This window comes from Vombatus ursinus, unplaced genomic scaffold (genome assembly GCF_900497805.2).
Source record: "Vombatus ursinus unplaced genomic scaffold, bare-nosed wombat genome assembly UNPS02009173.1, whole genome shotgun sequence".
Lineage (NCBI taxonomy): Eukaryota > Metazoa > Chordata > Mammalia > Diprotodontia > Vombatidae > Vombatus > Vombatus ursinus.
In genome coordinates this window covers 11,392,578-11,412,043 of record NW_020948951.1, presented here as the reverse complement: position 1 = coordinate 11,412,043, position 19,466 = coordinate 11,392,578, and the positions used below count along the sequence as shown (strand labels likewise).

Below are 19,466 nucleotides of genomic sequence, written 5' to 3'. Positions count from 1 at the left end.
TCTTCCTTTCCCTCCCCCTTCCTTCTTATTTTCCTTCCCCTCTCCTCTATCTTCCTCCTCCCTCTCTCCCTTCTCCCCCTTCCCTCATCCCTTGTTTCCTTTCTTATTCCTTTTTTCTTCCTTCCCTTCATCTTCCCTCTCTTCTCTCCCTTTCTTCATTTCTTCCCCTTTTCCTTCTCTCTCTCCTCCTCTTCTCTCCTCCTTTCTTCTCTTTCCCTCTATGTTTTCCCCTTTGCACCTTCTCTTTCCTCTTTCCTTCTGTAGACTTAGGATACTGAAGAGATGGTTACAGGTGCCAACCTGGCATAGCCCAGCAGTTATCGGGTAGTGTGGGTTTAAAGAGATAGGGCTTTTGCTGCCTCAGCCCCACCACCCTACCTCCCCATCCCCACGGGCCACCCAGGCATCATCACCCAAGGAGCCAGAGTCTCTGAAAGTCTTGGCCCTGCCAGTTCCAGAAATGACAGTAGCCTCCCGATACCAACTTTGCCCAGAGAACTTGGAGCCTACTCTCTAGCTAATTGTTGCCCTTCTCCTCAGAGAAGAAAACTTGCTTGTCCCTAGATTGGGGCAGGAGACTTATGTATTTTAACTCTGCCTCCATAGCATCTTCATGGGGCACCATTTTCCTTCTCTTCTGATCCCTTGCTTTTGGGCCAGGATCGGTTGAAAGCCAAGTCCCTTATTGCCTGAACCTATTTTTCTGACACAAAGACAGTTGTCAGGGAATAAGGACTAGGGGCTGCTTAAGCCAGGTTGGGGATGGCCCTTTGGAGCTCAACTGGGGGTGCTCAGCTTTCCTTAGGTCATACCCAGGGATATGCCAGGCCTCTGAGTTCTAACCCCAAAATAGGGAATGGAGACTCCTTGAACCATCCGACTGGGAGGAATGGGGTAGTTCTGCTAGCCTTGCCCCAGGAGTCCTTGGTAATCTGTACTGCTTTGCCTGTCCCCTACTCTCTTACCCCAAAACCACCCCTCCCTCCCCCATACCCCTCCCTGGCCTCAGTCAGTGGGCCCCATTCCTCTCTCTTCCCAACCTGTCTCTTGAGACAGTGCCTCATTCCTGTCCTTCACTTTCTGCTGTTACCTTGAAGGTATTTATAGGAAACTGGCTCAGATCCCCCCACCCCCACCCCCAGCTAACTCTTTGTTTCTGGACCAGTGAGGCCTCCTGCTCCTCTCATCCTTCTTCCAGGGCCTCCCTGAGTCTGACCTCTAATCTGCTTACCCACCGGCATGACTTTTGGGCCGGGGGGGTACTAAAGTGAATCAACGGAGAGTAGATGTCTGAGGACTAGGGACACAGGAAAAGCAGAACTGGGGAGAGAAGCCGGGAGTCCTAAGGGTTTCTTGCTATCCCTTTGGCCAGGAACTTTTTAATCTTTCCCTTTGGCTTCGTGATCTTGCTGTGTTCTGTCACTCTGCCTTTCGGGTCCCTGGGAGCCACCTCCTTCTCTCCTTCCCTAAGCGTTCTCCATTCTTCCCTGTCAGATTCCTGGTGAGCTGGATGCCTGTTCCAATGTCTTGCTGAGCCTCCGGAGCCCAGGGATGGAAGGCCCCCTTGGGGGGGGCACAGCCCCACCACCCAGGCCTGCTGCCCCTGAGAGACCACCTAGCCTGGTCCTGAGATCAGAAAGTGAAGAAGATGTGGAAGCTGAAGATGGTGAGGAGGGTAGCCCTGTGGCAGCCCTGTATCCAGCCAGGCCCCCTGGTCCCAGAAGCATGGAAGGCCTCAGGGATCCCCAGGATAATGATGGTGTTGCTGGTAAGGGGGTGCAGGGGTACAGTAACTAGGAGAGCATGGCATGCCTCCAGCTGGGAGGGGAAGGGAGGAGGGGGATGGCACCTTGTTAGGCCGAAATGGCTTTAGTTCCACAGGGATACAAGGCAGAGCAGGAATGAAAACCTAGCTCTGCTTATTGGCCTGCTCAGGAGGAGTGGCCTGGCTGAATCCTTGCTCCCCAAGTCTGGGGGTGAGGGTGGTAAGTGAGAGTTGGTTTATCTCCTACCTCCCATGGGAATCCTCCTGCTCATGCCTAGTGATGGCTCATGTGACCTTTAACCTGCCTTATGTCTATGGTCCATGGGTCCTTGTTGTCTCTCTAGGGCTTCTGGCCTCTCTGTGGATCTCTAAGCGTATAGTGCAGATTCCTAGGGGTTTGTTCGCCTTCTTTCCGTCCTCCTTTTCAGAAAGACTGACTGCTAGCTACACAGTGGGAAACCGGGGACCAGAGAAGGGAAGGGCTATTGCTAAGGCAAATGAGAGCCAAGTGCCTGGTCTCAGCTGGGTCGAGGCACCTGGGGCTAAGCTGGGCCTAGGCACGGTCTGGTGTGTCTGCCTTCTTCACTGAATGGAGGGGCGGGGGGCCAGGGCTGCTGAACTCGTAGCCTCTGATGGCTGGATGGCTGGGTGTGTCCCCTTGCTTATGCTTCAGTTTACTTAGCAGGAGGGAGACTGGCAGTGACTGACTCCTTCACTTTGGGAAGACTTTCAATGGGAAATGCAGCAGTCCCTTCCATAGGAAGCCAGGATGCTGGGGTCCTGATTTCCACCCCTCTCCAGGTCTCACCCCCTCTGTGTCTGAGGGATCTCACAGAACTCTTCTTCCTGACCTCCTTTGGGAATTCTGGGATAGGGGCACCTCTACCCCTGTTGAACCCATCATAGCTCAGAGAAAGTCAGTGCCACTTACCCAGAGGCATCTAAGCTCAGGGATCCCTGCCAGGGTTGGGGGTGGGGGATGGGAGAGCTTTAATCCTCTGTCCCCAGCAGGGTTTTCTACTCTGCTGTTCTCTACCTATGCACTCTTTTGGTGAGCTCACCCTAAGAACTCCTGTCTGCAGCCCCATCTTGGTCTTTGACTAGCACTCCAGTCCCCCGTACTACCGGTGGTGTGTGAGTGTGTCTTTGTCTCCACAATTTGGCTCTAAACTACCTTTCTGACCTCGTGTCCTACTGCTTCTGTCCTTCATACATTCAAGTAACCTGGATTGCTTTCTGTCTCACCTTCTCCTGCCCTCTCCCACCTCCTGGCCTTTGCTCCTCCTGTCCTCTGTGCCTGAGTTTTTCCTCCTTGGGAATTCCTCAGTCATATACCTCTACTGCGACTTTTGTTCAGTCAGTTTGGCACCCATTTTATGTATCTGCTCTGTGCAAGACCCTGCTTTCAAGGGGCTTATAATCTGACAGGAGGGAAAGCCATGCCCATGGTGTGCTGGTAAATGTTTAACAACCAACTCTGGGGTGAAGAGGGAGGGGAAGCACATACTTTGAAATTTAATCTACATCATTAACATTTTCTCCACTTTCTTAAGTCTAGATGATCAACAAAACAATAAATCAAGTCCTGATTTGCTGATTTATGAGGTATAAATGCTCACACTGAAAATTTAATAATTGGCAAGAGCTGGTTTGAGCTGGCTCCAGCACACCCCTAAATATGCACACATGTAACTGTGACACTGGGGAAAGTGGACAAAAGGGCAGAGAGGAGTGATCTGAGCAAAGAGGAGAGACTGGTTATTGGGAGGGAAGGGGAAGGGGGGGTTGGGAGGGCTTCAGTGGGTTTTGAAAGGAGGTAATTGGATTTCAGTGATTCAGAGTTTAATGATTGGAGTCAGGGGGTTGGGAAGGGATGTTGCAAGCATAGGCACAGAGATGAAATCAAGAGGATGGAGAGCTTGTACTCCAAAGGGCACCCAGGATGGTAAAAAGCCTGGGGACCATCCCATGCAAGAATCAGTGGAAAGAAATGGATGTATTTTTGCATAGTGAAGAGAACATGAAAGGGGGAGGGTTTGGGGATGGCTGAAGACCTGCCCAGTGGGGAGTGCTTAGGCTCATTCTGCTTGGCCTCAGAACACAGAGCTGGCTGGGGGCAATGGCAGACAGTCACTGAAAGGTAGATTTGTGTTTGATGTGAGGAGAGAATCCTAAGGATGAGAGCCCTTTAAAGGTTGAATGGATTATCTTAAAAGGTAGTGAGTTTCCCATCGGAGGTCCCTACGCAGGGGCTGACTTGTCGATGTTATTGAGAGGACTTCTGCTTAGGAATGGGTGGGACTGAATGCCCTCCGAAGTCTCCCCAAGCTCTGAGATTCTGGGTCATTCCCTTTTTCTTGGAGCACAGAACACATAATAGGGAGTAGTGTGAGATAAAAGGTTGGACCAGTTAAATGGCACCAGATTGAGGAGGGCCTTGAATTCGAGGACCAATTCAATTCAATAAATGCTTTATTAAAGTAGCTCTTATATACACAATATTGCCATGTTACTGCTGGGCAAGAGATAAAGCTTAGAGAAGACACTGTCGTGCCCTTAGGGAGTTTTCAGTCCAGTCTGGGGCAAGGCACTCGCACAGATAGCAAGAATATACCATATTACATGATAGGCATGTTAGAAGGTACAAACAAAAGGCCATGGGAGGTCCTGGAGGGCAAACTATGCTCAAGGGATGGGTAACTAGGATCAGAGGTTTATGCTTTCTTTGATAGGCAGTGGGGAGCCACTGGTTTCTGAGAAGAGTGGTATGTTGTAGAAGATTTCTTTTGGTGATTTCTAAGTACTTATCTCTTAAGAAAGAGGACTGGCCTCTCTGGGTCCCTTGTACAGTGTTGGAAACTGAAACGCTGACAAGGGAGGGTCCTTGCCTAGGAATCAGTCCTGTCGAGCAGCAGAGAGAGAAATGGAGCTCCAAGAGTTGATCAACAACAGTGATCCCCCCTGTCTTTTCCCATCTTCTCAAAAGATTTACAATCGCCTAAAAGTCTCTGATGCTTCTCTTGTGCTCTGATGTCTTTGGGAGCCCGTGGTGGAGGGAGGAGGGGATTTGGGGTGACCTGGGTTCAGGAAGGGGAATAGGGACCTGGAACAGTGACAGAGCACACCTAGGGGCCTCAGGGGGGGAATCCAGCACCTTGGCTCTTGGCTCCCTTGGCCTGTCTCATCCCCAGGGTCAGTGATTGAGTGTGCTCAGTCAGCTCCCATGGTGCCTACAGCCAGTGGAGCTTCCTTCCCTTCAAGTGGGGCCGGAACTGGGGGCCTCTATAGCTCAGGCAACCTAGCCCAGCTCAGCACCAAGGAGGGGGTAGTCAGTGGACATACAAGAATGGCTTTTATATGGCTAGCTTCCCAGAGCTGTCTCTTTTCCTGATGCCTTTCCATCCCCCCTACCCCGCCCCTTACACACACACACACACACACACACACACACACCCCGATTACTGCCTTGCCTGGCCCCTCTTTCAGCCAACACCTGCCCCGCCAGTCTTGTGGGGTCTATAAATAGGCCCTAGCCCCGGGAAGATTCCATGTTGCCAGCTGCCCTAGGTGCATCAGCCCCAGAAAGCTTTCTATCTGAGTACCACAGCTCAGCCCAGATACTGAGGCATTCTCTCCCTTCTGTACCAGATTCTGGGGAATCTACTTCCTCTGGCCTGACAGCCTCTGTGTGCTTCATCCATATATTTCTGTTACTTCAACACATCTTGCCTGCATGGATGTTCCACTTTAAATGATTGTCTTCAGTAGCTATGACCCTGTAAGCGCCCAACTTTCCAGTGGGCCAGACTCCATCTGAGTGACAGGAGTCTATTGGACTAGGTTCCCTGACCTAACCTTGTTTGTCTCTAGAGTCACAGAATGTCAGAGCAAGGGGAGGAGCCCTTAGAACACAGAAGATCAGAGCTGAGAGGGCCCTTAGAACACTGAATGTCAGAGCTGGGAGGGCCTTTAGGACAGAGAAGGTCAGAGCTTGGAGGGCCCTTAGAACAAGGAATGTAAGGAACTGGAAGGATCTTAGAACACAAAATGTCAGTCCTGAGATAAAACTTGGAACACTGAATGTCATAACTGGGAGGGCTGTTAGAACATGGAATGTCAGAACTGGGAGCACAGTTAGCATGTGGAATGTCAGAGCTGAGAGAACCATTAGAACAAGAAATATCAGAGTTGGAAGAGCCCTTTAGAACACAGAATGTCAGAGCTGAGAGGACCCTTAAAACATGGAATATCAGAGCTGGGAGAGCTTTTAGAACATGAAATGTTAGATAGAAGCATGGTTAACATGTGGAATGTGAGAGCTGAGAAAACCCTTGAAACAGGGAATATCAGAGCTGGAAGGGCCTTTTAGAACACAGAATGTGAGAGCTGAGAGGTCCTTTGAAACACGGAATGTCAGAGCTGAAAAGACTTTAGAATGCAGAATGTCAGTGCTAGGATGGACTTTAGAACATAGAATATCTCATCAGGGAGGGCCCTTAGAACAAGAAGTGTCAGCTAGTAGAAGAACCCTTAGAACAGGGAATGTAAGTACTGGAAAGACCTTAAAACAAAGAATGTCAGACCTAGAAGGGACCTTAGAACAAGGAATGTCAGCTGGAAGGGCTCTTAGAACATGGAGTGTCAGAGCTGAGAGAGCCTTTAGAACATGGAATGTAGACAGGAATTTCAGAGGTGTCAGGCACCTTAGTAAACGCAATGTCAGAGCTGAGAGAGCCCTTAAACAGGGAATATCAGAGGAAGATGCTTAGAACATGGAATATTAAAGCTGAGAGAGTCCTTAGAACATGGAATATAGGTGCTAGATAGGCTTTAGAACATGGAATGTAGGAACTGGAAAGGCCTTTGAATGCAGAGCTGGGATGGATTTTAGAACATACAATGTCACAGCCAGGAGGACCCGTAGAACAAGAAGTGCTGCTGGAGGAACCCTTAGAATGTGAAATGTCAGAGTTGAGAGGGCCCTTAGGATACAGAATGTCATAGCTGGGAGGGACCATAGAACGTGAAATGTCAAATCTGGGAAGGTGTCAGTCCTGGGATGGACTTTAGAACATAAAGTGTCACAGTTAGGAGGGCCCTTAGAACATAGAATGTCAAGAGCTAAGAGGGTCCTTAGAACTTGAAATGTCAGACATGGGAGAACCCTTAGAACACAGAATGTAAGAGCTGGAAACGTCTAAAAACACTGAATGTCAGAGCTGAGAGGGTCCTTAGAACATTGGAATGTAGGAGTTAGAAAGGCCTTAGAACACAGAATGTCAGAGCTGATGGGGCCCATAGAATGTTAAATGTCAGAGCTTGGGGTGGTGCTTAAAAGCCTGGAAGGTCAGAGCTGGGAGGGTCAGCTAGAAAGACCCTTAGAAAACAGGATGTCAGAGATGGGAGGACCTTTAGAACATTTAATATCAGCTAAGAGAGTCCTTAGAACATGGAATATAGGAGCTAGAAAAGCTGAGTTCTGACAAAGTGAAGTGAGCCATGTGGCATGCTTGGCTCAGTCCAAAGAATCTAGGACTTGGTGTCCCCAGATATGTACAGCTTTAAATGTCAGGCTTTCATATTCTTTTTTTTTTTCACAATGCACATGAGTATGGGCAAGTCCTTTAACTTCTTTGGATCTTGGTTTCCTCCTCTGTAGGAGGATGGGCCTGGGGTTTGGGGAGGGATTAGTCTGGATTACCTGTAAGGCCCCTTCCGGCTCGGAATCCAGGATTTTATACTCCTGTGATTCCTAGTCTTGTGTTCTTTCACCCACACCACTGGGGGTCTTTTCAGAACAGAGGCCAGGTGGGCTCCTTGTTCCTGCAAGGCTCCTGGGAGATGGAAGATTGGCCCCTTCCCCACTGAATCCTTCGAGCTGTGCCTGTGTGGTCTGATAACCCGTTGTCACAATCAGAGTCCCAGCATGATGTTTCTTCGGCTGCAGGTCTCTGCTGGTGACTTTAACCTGGGCTTCTTCTTGAGGCCCCTGCCAGAAGTAGGGAGATTGATGGAGTGAGAGGCTGTGGGCCACTGTGGGGTGCATGGGAGGAAGGCGCTTGTTTGCTTGGGATGAGAAAGAGATGGGAGGGGAGGGCATAGTTACTGATGCAGTGCCTACTATGTGCCAGGTACTGTGCTAAATGCTTTTTCTAAAAAACAAATATCTCATTTGAGATGCTAGACTTAGACATTTTGACTTCATTCTTTCTCCTGCCTTATTGTGGTAAGGTAAGGAGGATGGGTGAAGGAGAATTCCCTGCCTGACCTAGATTTGGGCTCATATCAGAGAAGGAGTCTAGGACTTGTGGTCCTAGAAGGTATAGGCTTTACTTCTTGGGTTTGAAGAAAGGAGGAAGGTTCCAGGGCCTTAGGGGAAGGTTCAGGTGACCAAGGCTTTGTCTTGGGTTCCATTTTTAGCAACGTTTTTGACTTGGTATCTGACCATAGACAATGTTCTTTTAGATTCTCAAAGGACAGGTGGTAGCGTTTGGAGGTATATATGGGGTTAGTATTTTATGGAATGATCCAATGGAAAGAATGCTGAGCTGTGAGTTAGGAAGCTTGAAATCATTATTAGGTCATTGAGATGTTGAATAAATCACTTTGTTTCCCTGGATCTCAGTTTCTCTATCTGCAAAATTGGGAAAGGATACGTGCTTTCATTGTGAAGGGAAAAATAGGAGATGAAAATGATTCTTGCATGTATATATGGTGCTGCTGGCCCAGGACATTCCCAAGGCGGACCATGTCAGTCAACCTGAGGATTCCTGCTTTTTTCCCCTGGTACCAGTTGGCCCCCTAGCAAGTCTGGCTGCACTGGGAGCCCTAGTTCCCTCACCCATGCCAGAGGAAGGCAGAGATCACGGGGCCCTTTGCTTCTGTTTGGGGGGGTATTGGTACTATGCCTGGGATGATCCCTGACACCACTCCTCCTAACCCATATACTGTAGAGGTTTGCTGGTATGTTCATGGCCATGAGTTCCATCAGTGCAATCAGTACTGGTCAGTCACTTGAAAACTGCTTGCATCTCTATGGCCCTTTAAGGCATTTTTCTCACAACAGTCCTATGAAGGGAGAAAGTGCAAGCATGACATCTATGACCCTGGACAAGTTACTGAACTTGTATTTATGCCTGAGTTTCCTCATCAGCAAAATGAAGGGGTTGGGCTCTCTGTCCTCCAAGGTTCCTTCCAGCTCTAAATCTATGATCCTATAAATCCACGCTGAGACAACTTGACCCCCCCTCCCCCACTCCTTAACTAGGGTTTCAAAAGGCACAGTGTGCTCAACTGGGAGATGGGCAAGCCATGTAGTGGGTTGGATGGACACGTCTCTGGTGACTCTGATGTGCTGCTACCCGCTGGCCTCCAGGTGAGACAGTTGGATAGGCAAGGAGAGGAAGTCAGACTGGGAAGATAGACTGGCACTGGGTAATGAAGACTTGAACACCAGACTCAAATCCTACCTTCTGCAAGTGGTTTTTCCTGGTCTCTCCCACTCCTAGGGCCATTTCCACTGGGTGTATCTTCTGTGTAGCCTACATAGTTACTTATATGTTATCTTTTCCATTAGAATGTAAGTTCCTAGAGGGCAAGGACTGGGTTTTTGTCTTTCTTTGCCATTCCTGACACACGTAGGCACTTAAAATGCTTTTTGAGTGACTGACCAAGGACTTGAAAATCAACATTATCCAGTAGAAAGAGCGCTGAACTGAGAGTCAGAAGACTGCCAACAACCAGCTGAAGAGTCTTGAATAGTCCAATAAACACAGTTCAGTAAGCATGCACCAGGCCCCTACTTTTGGGCAGGGCATTGGGCTCAGTGCAAAAACAAAAGGCCCCATTCATGAGGGCAAGCCACTTCCCCCTCTGAGCCTCAGTTCCCTCATCTGTAAAGTGATGAAACTGGACTAGAGCATTATAGAACTGGAAGCTGGCATCATAGGACCTGGGTTCAAATCCCTGCTCTGCTGATTATTTCAGTACCCATGTGACCTTGAGTAATCACTCAATTAGCCACCACTTATTAGGCTTCTACCTTATTCCAGGGACTGGGGATATAGTTTCCACTCTTCAAAATGCTTCCATTCCAACTGTGGAGACAGCAAGTCCCTATGTAAGTACAGACAGAAAAGAGGGTAACTAGAAGGGCCTAGTCACTTCCTTTGGGAGGGAGGACACTAGCACTGGGGATTAGTCACTTACCTTCCCTATTTCCCAGTTTGTGGAGGGAAAAACGGAAGATGAAGAGGTAGCAGTATCCTGGAAAGATTGCTGGCCTTGGAGTTTGGAGAGCTGGGTTTGAGTCTTGACCGTGATGTTCATCAGCTGTGTGAGACCTTAGGCAAAGTCTTAATCTCTCTAGGCTTCAGTTTCCTCATATGTAAAATAGAGATGATTCTTATATTACCTTGTAAATCTTAAATGACTATGGGAATGTGCATTGCTGCTACAGCTGCCATTATTCTGACATTATTACTGGTCTCTGGGCCCCTGCCAGTCCAGGTTTCCACCAGTAACGTATGTCTAGGAACTTCTTCCGTATTTTCTCAGAGAACAGCCTGCAGGCCCTGGTCCTATGGCTAGAGCACTTCCTCAAGGCATCGGGGAATAGAGATCATTTCCCAGTGTGCTCTGTGGGTCCCAGGCCTTTCTGTAGCACTCTGAGGGAGTGGGAATGGGGTAGATTGGAGCCTCAGGTTGATTCTCTTTCAAAAACAAACCTATCTTCCCTTCTCCCCTCTCCCTTCCCACCCCTGACCATAGTGGAGCAGCTTTGGACTATGTCCTGGTGCTTCTTGGGTGGCCAGAGACTCGTCCACTCAGTTTTCTGAGAGATGAGAGATTATGATGTTAAGAAGAGAGCCTATTTCATAGTCTCATAGTGGGGAGCCTTTGCCCTCATGTTGCTTGCTGTCTAGAAAGGAGAACTCATATTTTGATAATACTTTAAGGCTTGCAAAGTTATTTCCTCACCATAGCCATATGGTGAACAAGGCAGGGCAAATATTAGTATCCCCATTTTATAGATGAGGAAACAGACTCAGAGGAGTTAAATGATTTTTCCAAAGTGTTACAGCTAAAAGGTGGGAGTCTGATAGGTGGAGCTGCACCTTGAACTCACAAAGCACATTCCTGGCGTCTGAGGCCAAAACCAATGCGTTAGAAAGCTGCAAAACAAAATGTCATTGTGAAGGCTGATGGGGACAGTTATTATTGACTGGGAGATCATGAAAGATTTCCTGGATGAAGAGGCATCTGAGTTGGGTTGTTGTTGTTTTTTTTAATCAATTTGTGTTGATACCTTTTGTATTTATGTCACCTACCCATTGTATCCCTCCACCTCCCAGAGAGCAGTCACTTATAACAAAGAATAAAAAAGAGGAGAAAAAAAAAAAGGAATTCAACAGAACTATCCAACATATTGAAAAACATTTGAAATTCCATGCAGTGTTTCACACCCATGGTATCCCCCTACCTCTGTGAAGAAGCAGGGGAAGGTGCTTTCACGTACCTCTTCTTTTGGGCCAAGTTTGCTTAATACAATTTCACACCATTGTTTTGATTATTTTGTTGTTCCTTCCATTCATATTGTTATTGAATATATATTTTTCCTCATTCATTTTCTTTACTTCATGTCAGTTCATATAAATCTTCCCATTTTTTTCCTGTTCATCATATACATAATTTCTTACAAAACAGTATTATTCCAATACACTCATGTACCACCATTTGCTTAGCTATTCTCTAACCAATGGGCATCTACTTTGTTTCCAGTTCTTTGCTATCACCAAAAAAAAAAAATGCTGCTGTAGATATTTTAATGTATATGGAGCCTCTGGGTTTTAAAGGCTAGCTAAAACTTGAGCCAGTAGATATGGGTTGGGAGCACATTCTAGGCATAGAAAACTGTCTCACCGGCTAATGTCTGTGGCCAACAGGTGGAGGGAGAGAGTCCAAACTTGGGGTGGGCTGGAGGCAGGAGCACTCATTGCAGTGCTCCTGGGCAGGAACTGGAAGGGGAGAGGGAGGTACAGTGGTGAGGAAGAGAGAGCACCAAATGGAGAGCTGGAGCGCATGGGCTTGAATTCTGGATCTGCTATTTATTATTTCTGTGACCTTAGTCAAATGGCTTAAGCTCCCTCATCCAGTTTCCTCATCTCGAAAACCAAGGAGTTGAAGTCCCTAACATCTAAGGGCCTTTCCATCTCTAATTCTGTGATGCTGCATCTGGCCTTCATTGGGGCAGGGGTTAGCTGTGTGGAGGCCTTTCCTTCCCCATCTAGGCATTCATTCTCCTTGCAAAAAGGCAGCACGAACCTTGGTCAGTGATATCATTACCAGCAACCCGGTGTTTCCAGTTCACTGTCAAGGCAGCTGCCATACCGATTGTGCCCTGGGTTCCCGTGTGAGTGGGTTTGTATCAGGGCCAGTCTAGGCAGTGGGGCCCGAGGCTGCCCCTTGTACTCTTTCTTTGTGCCCATGCTGTCACTTCCTTCTCCTTTCCTTCCTTCTTCCTCCCTCCCCCCGGTAGCATCATCGAATCTTAGAGCCAGAAGGGGCCTCAGGGGTCATCTAGTCTTAATGCGGGCATCACTCATCTCCAGGTTGCTCATTTTTCTGGGAAAGCTCATGGGTTCCCAAGGGCAATGTATGGAAGGCCAGAGAGGGGTCTTTCCTGAACCCCTTCCCCTCAATTCTGGCTTCGCCTTCTTGCTGGGGCATTTCTTCTCTATGTTTCCTCATGGGGCCGTATGGGCCAGCTTCCCTGCTGTGGCTGCGCTCTGGTTGTCCGACTGTCTTTGCCCGATAATACCTTAATCCCTTAACTCCCAAGTGCTCTCAAATCCTCCTTTGATCCTCAGAATAGTTCCATGAAGCAGACAAGACAGCAGGGGATATCATTTCTGTTTTACAGATGAAGAAACTGAGGGAGGAAATGACTTAGCACCCTAAGCTATTGAAGCTGGGTGGGACAAGAGACTCCATACAGGCCAGCCCCTTGTTTTTGCAGATGAGGAAGCTGACCTCATGGAGGGGAGCTGACTTACCTAAAGCCACACAGCTAGTTTAATGGAAGGACTGGGCCTTGAACCCTTGAACCCAGATATCTTTCCTCCCAACCTGTGCATTTCCCTATGACTTTGCTGCTTCATACCCTCTAGCCCCGGTCTCTGGGGCAGATGCTTCTTGTCCTTTCCTGCCCACTTGCTGCAACGCTGCCCACCCCCAACCTCTCTTTGTCCTTCAGCCATGCCCTCCTCCTTTCCTCTTGTCCCCTTACATTTGGGCCTTGGTCACTGAGGTAGAGAAGTTGTTTGCAGCCGTCGAAGCACCAGGCAGGCTGAGGAAGGAAACAGGTCTTGCTAGCTCCTGGGGCCTGGGTACTGGGCCATGAGAACATGACTGAACCCAGCCTCTCCTGTCCATCCACCCAAAGCTAGCTTCTTCCCAGCCCAGGACCTTCTCTCCCTGACTCTCCAAGAAGTCTGTCCTTCCCATGGAAAACACCCTGGATTTATAGTCCAAAGGTCAGAGGCCTGGGTTTCCTTGAGTCGATGCCTTCCCATTGGATAAGCTGTTGGATACTCGCGAGCAAATCCCTTAGCGTCTGTGAGCCTTGATTTCTTCATCTGTAAAATGAGGCAAAGAGTATTGCAGCACACACTGTACAGGATTGTAAGTGTGTGGAGCACTTGGAAAATGTTAAAGCCTGTACAATATTTCATTTTCCCTCAGTTATGTATAAAAACAATTTTTAATGTTGATTTTTTTTTTTAAATTTTGAATTCCAAATTCTCTCCTTCCCTCTGTTCCTCCCTTCCTCCTCATTGAGAAGGCAAGCCATTTGATTTAGGTTATACATGTGCAATCATGCAAAACATATTTCCATATTAGTCATGTTGGGAAAGAAAACACAACCTTAAAAAAAAGAGAAAAAAGGTTAAAAAATATGCTTTGATCTTCATTCAGACCCCATCAATTCTTTCTCTGGGGATAGATAGCATTTTTCATTATGAGCCTTTCAGAATTGTCTTGGATCATTGTATTGCTGAGAATAGCTAAGCCATACCCAGTTGATCATTGTACAATATTGCTGTTATTGTGTATAATGTTCTCCTGGTTCTGCTCATTTCATTTTGCATCAGCTCATGTAAGTCTTTCCAGGTTTTTCTGAGAGCATCCTACTCATCATTTCCCACAGTACAATACTGTTCCATCATAATCACATACCACAATTTGTTCAGCCATTATGCGATTTATGGGCATCCCCTCAATTTTCAATTCTTTGCCACCACTAAAAGAGCTGCTATAAACATTTTTGTACAAATAGATCATTTTCCTTTTTCTTTGGTCTCTGGGATATAGACCTAGTCAGTGGTATTGCTGATTCAAAGGGTATGCATTATTTTAAAGCCTTTTGGGCATAGTTCCAAATTGCTCTACAGAATAGTTGAATCACTTCACAACTCTAGTGTCTCAATTTTACCACATCCCCCTCCAATATTTGTCATTTTAATTTTATGTCATATGAGCCAATCTGATAAGCATGGGGTGGTACCTCAGAGTTGTTTTAATTTGCATTTCTCTAATAAATAGTGATTTAGAGCACTTTTTCATATGACTATAGATAGTTTTCATTTCTTCTGAAAACTGTCTGTTCATATCCTTTTACTATTTATCAATTGGGGAATGCTCTTATTTTTATATATTTAACTCAGTTCTCTATATATTTGAGAAATGAGGCCTTTATCAGAGAACCCTGCTGTATTTTTTTCACAGTTATAATTACTAACTGTATTTTCCTCTATAATATTTCCCCCTGCTTATCCTTCTGTCTCTCTCTATCCTTTCACCTTGTCCATCCTCCAAAGTGTTTTGCCTCTGACTGCTGCCTCCCCTAGTCTACCTCCCCTTCTGTCAGCCCCCCCTCCACTTCCCCTCCTACTTTCCCTTAGGGTAAGATAGGTTTCTATACCCAAATTTGAGTGTGTATGTTATTCCCCCTAGTTCATGTGCTTTCTACCCAATCACCTCCCCCATCTTCCCCTCCATTATAAAAGCTCATTCACACCTCTTTTATGTGAGATAATTTAGCCCATTCTGCCTCTCCCTTTCCCCTTCTCCCAGTGCATCCCTCCCTTTCACCTCTCAGTTTTATTTTTTTAGATGTCATCCCATCGTATTTAACTCAGACCTGTGCTCTCTGTCTATGTATATTTGTTTTAACTGCCCTAATAATGAGAAAGTTCTTAGGAGTTACAAGTATCATCTTCCCAAGTAGGAATGAATGTAAAGAGTTTAACCTTATTGAATCCTTTATGATTTCTCTTTCCTGTTTACCTTTTTATACTTCTCTTGAGTCTTGTTTTGGAGAGTCAAATTTTCTATTCAGCTCTAGACTTTTCATCAGGAATGCTTGAAGGTCCTCTATTTCATTGAATATCCATTTTCCCCCCTGAAGAATTATACTCAGTTTTGCTGGGCTGGTGATTCTTGGTTATAATCCTAGCTCCTTTGCCCTCTGGAATATCATATTCCAAGCCTTCTGATCCTTTAATGTGGAAGCTGCTAAATCTTGTGTTTTACTGACTGTGGCTCCATGATACTTAAATTGTTTCTAGTTGCTTGCAAAATTTTCTTCTTGATCTCTGGGATTTGGCTATAATATTCTTACAAGTTTTCATTTTGGAATCTCAGGAAGTGATCCATGCATTCTTTCAATTTCTGTTTTACCCTCTGATTCTAGAATAACAGGGCAGTTTTTCCTGATAAGTTCTTGAAAGATAATGTCTGGGCTCTTTTTTTCAGGTAGCTTAATAATTCTTAAATTATCTCTCCTTGATCTGTTTTCCAGGTCAGTTGTTTTTCCAGAGATATTTCATATTTTTTCCTATTTTTCCATTCTTTTGATTTTGTTTTATTGCTTTTTGATGTCTTATGGAGTCATTAGCTTCCATTTACCCAATTCTAATTTTTAAGGAATTATTTTCTTTATTCAGCTTCTGTACCTCTTTTTCCATTTGGTCAGATCTACTTTTTAAGATATTTTCTTCACTGAATTTGTGTACATCTTTTTCCATGTGGCCAATTCTGCTTTTTAATTAGATTAGATTTTTCATTAGATTTTTGTGCTTCTTTTACTATTTGACCTGTTCTGTTTTTTAAGGTGTTATTTTTTTCCAGTATTTTTTTTATTGTGTATGTGTATGTGCTTCTTTTACCAAGGTGTTGACTCTTTTTTCATGATTTTCTTGTATCACTGTCATGTCTTTCCCCAATTTTTCCTCTATTTCTCTTATTTGATTTTTCAATTCCTTTTGGAGCCCTTCCAGGAATTCTTTTGGGCCTGAGAACAATTCACATTTTTCTTTGGGGGGCTTTGGATGTAGCAGTTTTGATTTGGTTGTCTTCCTTTGAGTTTGTGTTTTGATTTTTCCCGTCACCATAGTAACTTTTTATGGTCAGGGTCCTTTTTTGTTTGTTTGTTTGTTTGTTTTTGCTCATTTCCCCAGCTTATTTCTTAGCTTTTAACTTTATATTAACGTTGAGCTCTGCTCCCACGATGGAGGGGCACTGTCCTAAGCTTCAGGATTTTTATACAGCTGTTTTCAGAGCTAGTTCTGGGGGTCTCTTAAATTTTTAGTTTTTCCAAGGAAGTATGAGCTAAGGAGAGGTGTGTTTATTACTCTCCTGGACTGTGTTCTGGACTGTGAGCAATCACAAGCATTCTTTTCTGTTCCAGAACTGTGCCAGGGACCCCACTCCCCTGTGGCTGCAAGGTCTGGAGTGCTAGTGTGCTAGTGTTTCTCCTTGCCCTGGGACTATGACCCAGGACTGCAACCTGGATCCACAGAATGCATGAGAGCTCTGCAGCTGGTGCCAGCAAAGGGACTACTGTAATTTCCTTCTGACCAGTTGTCTGACCCCCTTACCTTCTGTGTTCTGAGAGCTTTGGAAGCCACCACAGCTGATTCAGTCACCTCCAAGGCCTGCTGTTGGTTTCCTGGGGTATGGCCTACATTGTGACTGGAGTGCACTCCACTCTCACCCAGGTGTGACAGACGTTTCCCACTGACCTTCTAATGTTTTGGAATAGAAATTTGTTTTACCCTATCCTTTTGTGGATTCTGCTGCTCCAGAATTTGTTTGAGGGGCATTATTTAAAGTTGTTTAAAGGGGAATTTGGGAGAGCTCAGGGGATTTTCTCCACTATCTTGGCTCCACTCCCTCCACATGAGTTACTATTGATTATTAAACAAGCTAGTCTTCCCACCCAGCAGCTAGGGCAGCTATCTAGGCACAGTGGACATAGTGTCAGGCCTGGCATCAGGAACACTCCTCTTCCTGCATTCAGATCTGGCCTCAGACACTTACTAGCTGTGTGATCCTGGGCTAGTCACTTAATCCTGTTTGCCTCAGTTTCCTTATCTGTAAAATGAGCTGAAGAAGGAAATAGCAAACCACTCCAGTGTCTTTGCCAAGAAAACCCCAAATGGGGTCACGAAGAGTCAGACACCACTGAAGGAACTGAACAATAAAACTTCCCACCCAACCTGGGGCCCCCCAGAGAAGCAGTTCTTCTCTCTTGTGCTCAGAGCATCTCAGGCTTTATTCTGTGATTTTCTTCTCAGCCTATCCTAAGCGTTTCTTTTACATATTCATTCTTTCTCTCCTTTTTCTTATTATTTGCTCTTCCCTATCTCTCGTCTTTCTAATTTAGTTTCCTTTGATCTGTGGTTTGGTTGGGCCATCATGCCCTTCAGGCTTTTGGTCTCTTACTTAACACCAAAGCGGATAACCATAGGCAGATAATTTGAGTTTGGTTGTATTTCTTTAGTTGACTCTCTTAGAGAAATAACAAGGTAGATAGTGAGCTGGACTTGAAGTCATGAAGACCTATGTTCAAATCCTGCCTCAGATATTTCTTAGTTGTGTGACCATGGGCAACTTAGCTGTTGTCTGTGCTTTAGTTTCTACATCTGTAAAATAGGGATAATAATAATGCCTAACTCACATGGTTGTTATGAGGAACAAATGAGATAGTAAATGTAAAATCTCTCTATAAACCTTTAAGTGTCACTTATCATCATCATCATCATCATCATTACATTATCATCTTCTGCATTGTATGATGAACTATCTAAGGGAAAGTAGGCCTTAGGGCCTGGCCTCTGGCATGGCATGACCCCAGGGAAGGATGCCACCATTTAAACAATGGGTGAGGTTAGCCCCAGGTGATGATGTCCAGGGCCGGGCACCCGGCAGGACCCCTCTGTCTGATCCATGCCTCCTTGAATATTGATCTGTGCTTGCTGCCTTTCTCAGGGCTGAAGAAGAAGCTGGCAGTCTGCCAGATGGGCACAGATTAGACATGGTATTTTAGGGGAAGAGCCAGAACAATATGGAAGCCACAGTGTTTAGATGTCACATAAAGATGTCATGTAGTGAAGAAGCTGCCTAAACACCCAATCATCTTATTGAATGAAGTATAGATAAAAGTCACCCTTCCAAGTTAGTGGGGAGACTTCTCTGGGATATGAAATAAGTCGTGAGTGATGACATGTGCATTTTTTGGAGCCTGCTGTATATCTGTGGATATATGCTTCCCTGTCAGCATAGTGTGGTACAGAAGACTCAGGATTTGGAGTTAGTTCAAAACCTGGCTGTGTCACTAGTGACCTGAGTGACGTTGGGCTTCCCCCTCTGGGCCTCAGTTTCTTCGTCTGTCAAATGAGGGAGTTGGACTAGATGATTTGTTTGGTCCTTGCTAGCTCTGAAGCTGTGACTGTCTGGACCCGTGTGGATGGCCACTGAGAGGACGGAGTGATTGGACCCTCAGCACTGGGTCTCAGAAGAAGACAGGATGTTGGGTTTTGGTTTGGGGGGATTCCTGAATGTAATTAGAAGTAGAAATAGACCCCTAAGTCTTTTCCTGTCCTCCTTTCCCTGTGGGTACCAGTCCAGGGGTGGAGGGTAGGGAAACAAGGGACTGGGGAAAGGTCTGGGCAGGCCCAGCTTGGAGCTGGGGAGGGAGTGGGAATGACCCTAGAGCCCTCAAGATTTCCCCATCTTTGTTACAGATGGGCCACCCCATCATGGCCTCGGCGACACTCTCCCCTCTGCCTCTGCCGCCACCACCGCCCACCGGAGCAGCAGCCGGTGAGTGCCAGGCTAGTCTGCTTCTCACTTCCTGGGGGGATGGAATAGGGTGGGCTCCATGCCTGAGGATAGCCTCTTCCCTTCCCCCAACCCCTTCCCACTTTCCTCTAGCCTCAGACTGCTTCCCTAGAGCCAGAAGGGCAGGAATAGATATTTCCTATTATGAGGGCACTAGAGACCAGGACATATTTGTTAGGCCAGATCAGAAGGGGTGCCCAAGGTGGGGGAGGGCATCTCTAGATGGGATTCAGGGCAGATGCATATAATCAACTCATTTATATGAGCTTGTAGAGGAAGCAGTGGTGTGGATCAATGGGCAAGTAATGTGCTTGGCTTTCAGTTCAATGCATCACATGTTTATTAAATACCTACTATGTGTAAGGCCTTGTGCTGTGGGGATGCAGTGTGCCTAGGTAAGGGGAGAGAGCATGGGGGTGGGGGCAGTCTCTATCTCCCAGGATGGCTTCCAGGCTCCCCAGCCTAGACTAGACCCTGAGGTCCAGAAGAGTAGCAGCATGGTATAGTGGAAAGAGAC

At 46.4% G+C, this 19,466-nt stretch overlaps 1 protein-coding gene across 6 annotated transcripts in view; it reads left to right on the top strand.

Annotated features, from left to right (window-relative positions):
- WIZ (WIZ zinc finger) overlaps positions 1 to 19,466 on the top strand; it is a 45,118-nt gene that overhangs the window by 1,277 nt on the left and 24,375 nt on the right. For 2 of the 6 annotated variants that reach the window (XM_027851233.1, XM_027851232.1), the window contains exons 1-3: positions 316 to 927; positions 1,495 to 1,768; positions 18,853 to 18,931. In XM_027851233.1, coding sequence (XP_027707034.1) covers positions 763 to 927; positions 1,495 to 1,768; positions 18,853 to 18,931 — 518 coding nt within the window. In that variant the 5' untranslated portion in view covers positions 316 to 762. Of the gene's footprint in view, positions 1 to 315; positions 928 to 1,494; positions 1,769 to 18,852; positions 18,932 to 19,466 lie in introns of those variants that run through there. The other 4 variants (XM_027851238.1, XM_027851234.1, XM_027851236.1 and 1 more) reach the window with 3 other exon arrangements.